At 49.8% G+C, this 1,296-nt stretch overlaps 1 protein-coding gene across 1 annotated transcript in view; it reads left to right on the top strand.

The window, feature by feature from the left end:
• LOC104274054 (dynein heavy chain 9, axonemal-like) overlaps positions 1 to 1,296 on the top strand; it is a gene marked incomplete at its 3' end in the record, with an annotated part of 77,709 nt that overhangs the window by 73,397 nt on the left and 3,016 nt on the right. The window contains exon 41 of the mRNA XM_009869570.1: positions 571 to 732. Within this exon, the coding sequence (XP_009867872.1) occupies positions 571 to 732 (162 nt within the window). The remainder of the gene's footprint in view (positions 1 to 570; positions 733 to 1,296) is intronic.

The following is a 1,296-nucleotide window of genomic DNA, read 5'->3' as shown; positions in this document are numbered from 1 at the left end:
TGTCTCATGAGAGTGGAGGGGAGGGAGAGAATCACCTCCCTCACCCTGCTGGCCACGCACCTCGTGATGCAGCCCAGGACACGATTGACTTTCTGGGCTGCAAGTGCCACTGATGGCTCATGTTGAGCTTCTCGTCCACCAGTACTCCCAAGTCCTTTTCTTCAGGGCTGCTCTCAAGCCAGTCCCTGCCCAGCCTGTATTCGTGCTTGAGATTGCCCCGACCCAGATGGAAGACCTTGCACTTGGTCTTGATGAACTTCATGAGGTTGAGGTTGGCAAGAGCCCACCTCTGCAGCCTGTTGAGGTCCCCCTGGATGGCATCCCTGCCCTCCAGCGTGTCAGCCGCCCCACACAGCTTGATGTCGTTGGCAAACTTGCTGAGAGTGCACTCAATGCCACTGTCCATGGCTATTGGTTAGGGCTTTATTCAAAAGATCAACTGCAGATTGCTGTGATAACTCTGTGTTTGGAGAGATTTGGCCTACTCCAATGTGATAAGCTGGATGCTGGGGGGGAGGTTGGTCCATTCAGGGCAAGGTGGGGTTTACTGACCATCTCTGCTCTCCACAGGGCCTTCTGTTCTCTACCCCTGAATGTCTGAAGCAGCCCCAAGACCTAGTGAAACTCTACCTTCACGAGTCAAACCGTGTGTACCGGGATAAGATGGTTGAAGAAAAGGATTACAGTACCTTCGATAAAATCCAGCTGGAAATGGTGAAGAAACTCTATGATGTAAGCATTCAGGTTCATAACTTTGATAAAAGAGTGCACACTTTCTGGGGGAAAGCAAGGTTTGACCCAAGGTGTGCCCATCTCTCACTTGCTTGGAGGACACTCTTGATGGCAACCCAGGAGTAAAATCTGTCATCCATATCCTGGGCTGCCAGTGTTGTGCTGTGGGTAAATGATACTTTGTGGAGAGGAGGTTTGGGCTCTGTGAATTGAATAAATCCCTTTATTTAAGTTCTTTGAGTCTTAGGTGGCAAAAGCAGAAGAGTCAGATCCCTGGTCTTGATGGGAGCTAAGTGAAATGCAGGCACAGATCCCTAGAGCTTCTTTTTTTTTTTTTTTTTCCCAAATATCTTTCAAATGAAAGCTCTAGACCTGCTTTCCTTCATGCCTGGTGTCACCCAGCAGTGTTGTCCCGATGAATGGCACAAGCAACACTGAAGCGGTGAGTGGCACAGACAGATAGCCCTGTGCCTGCAGCAGCCTAACACTGTGGCTGCAGACCCTTTCTCATGGCCATTTTCTTTTATGGGAATGAGTTAAGGGACCTGCAAAAAGTTGGCAGCG

This window comes from Apaloderma vittatum, unplaced genomic scaffold (genome assembly GCF_000703405.1).
Source record: "Apaloderma vittatum isolate BGI_N311 unplaced genomic scaffold, ASM70340v1 scaffold10235, whole genome shotgun sequence".
NCBI lineage: Eukaryota > Metazoa > Chordata > Aves > Trogoniformes > Trogonidae > Apaloderma > Apaloderma vittatum.
This window is presented reverse-complemented; position numbering and strand designations above follow the sequence as displayed.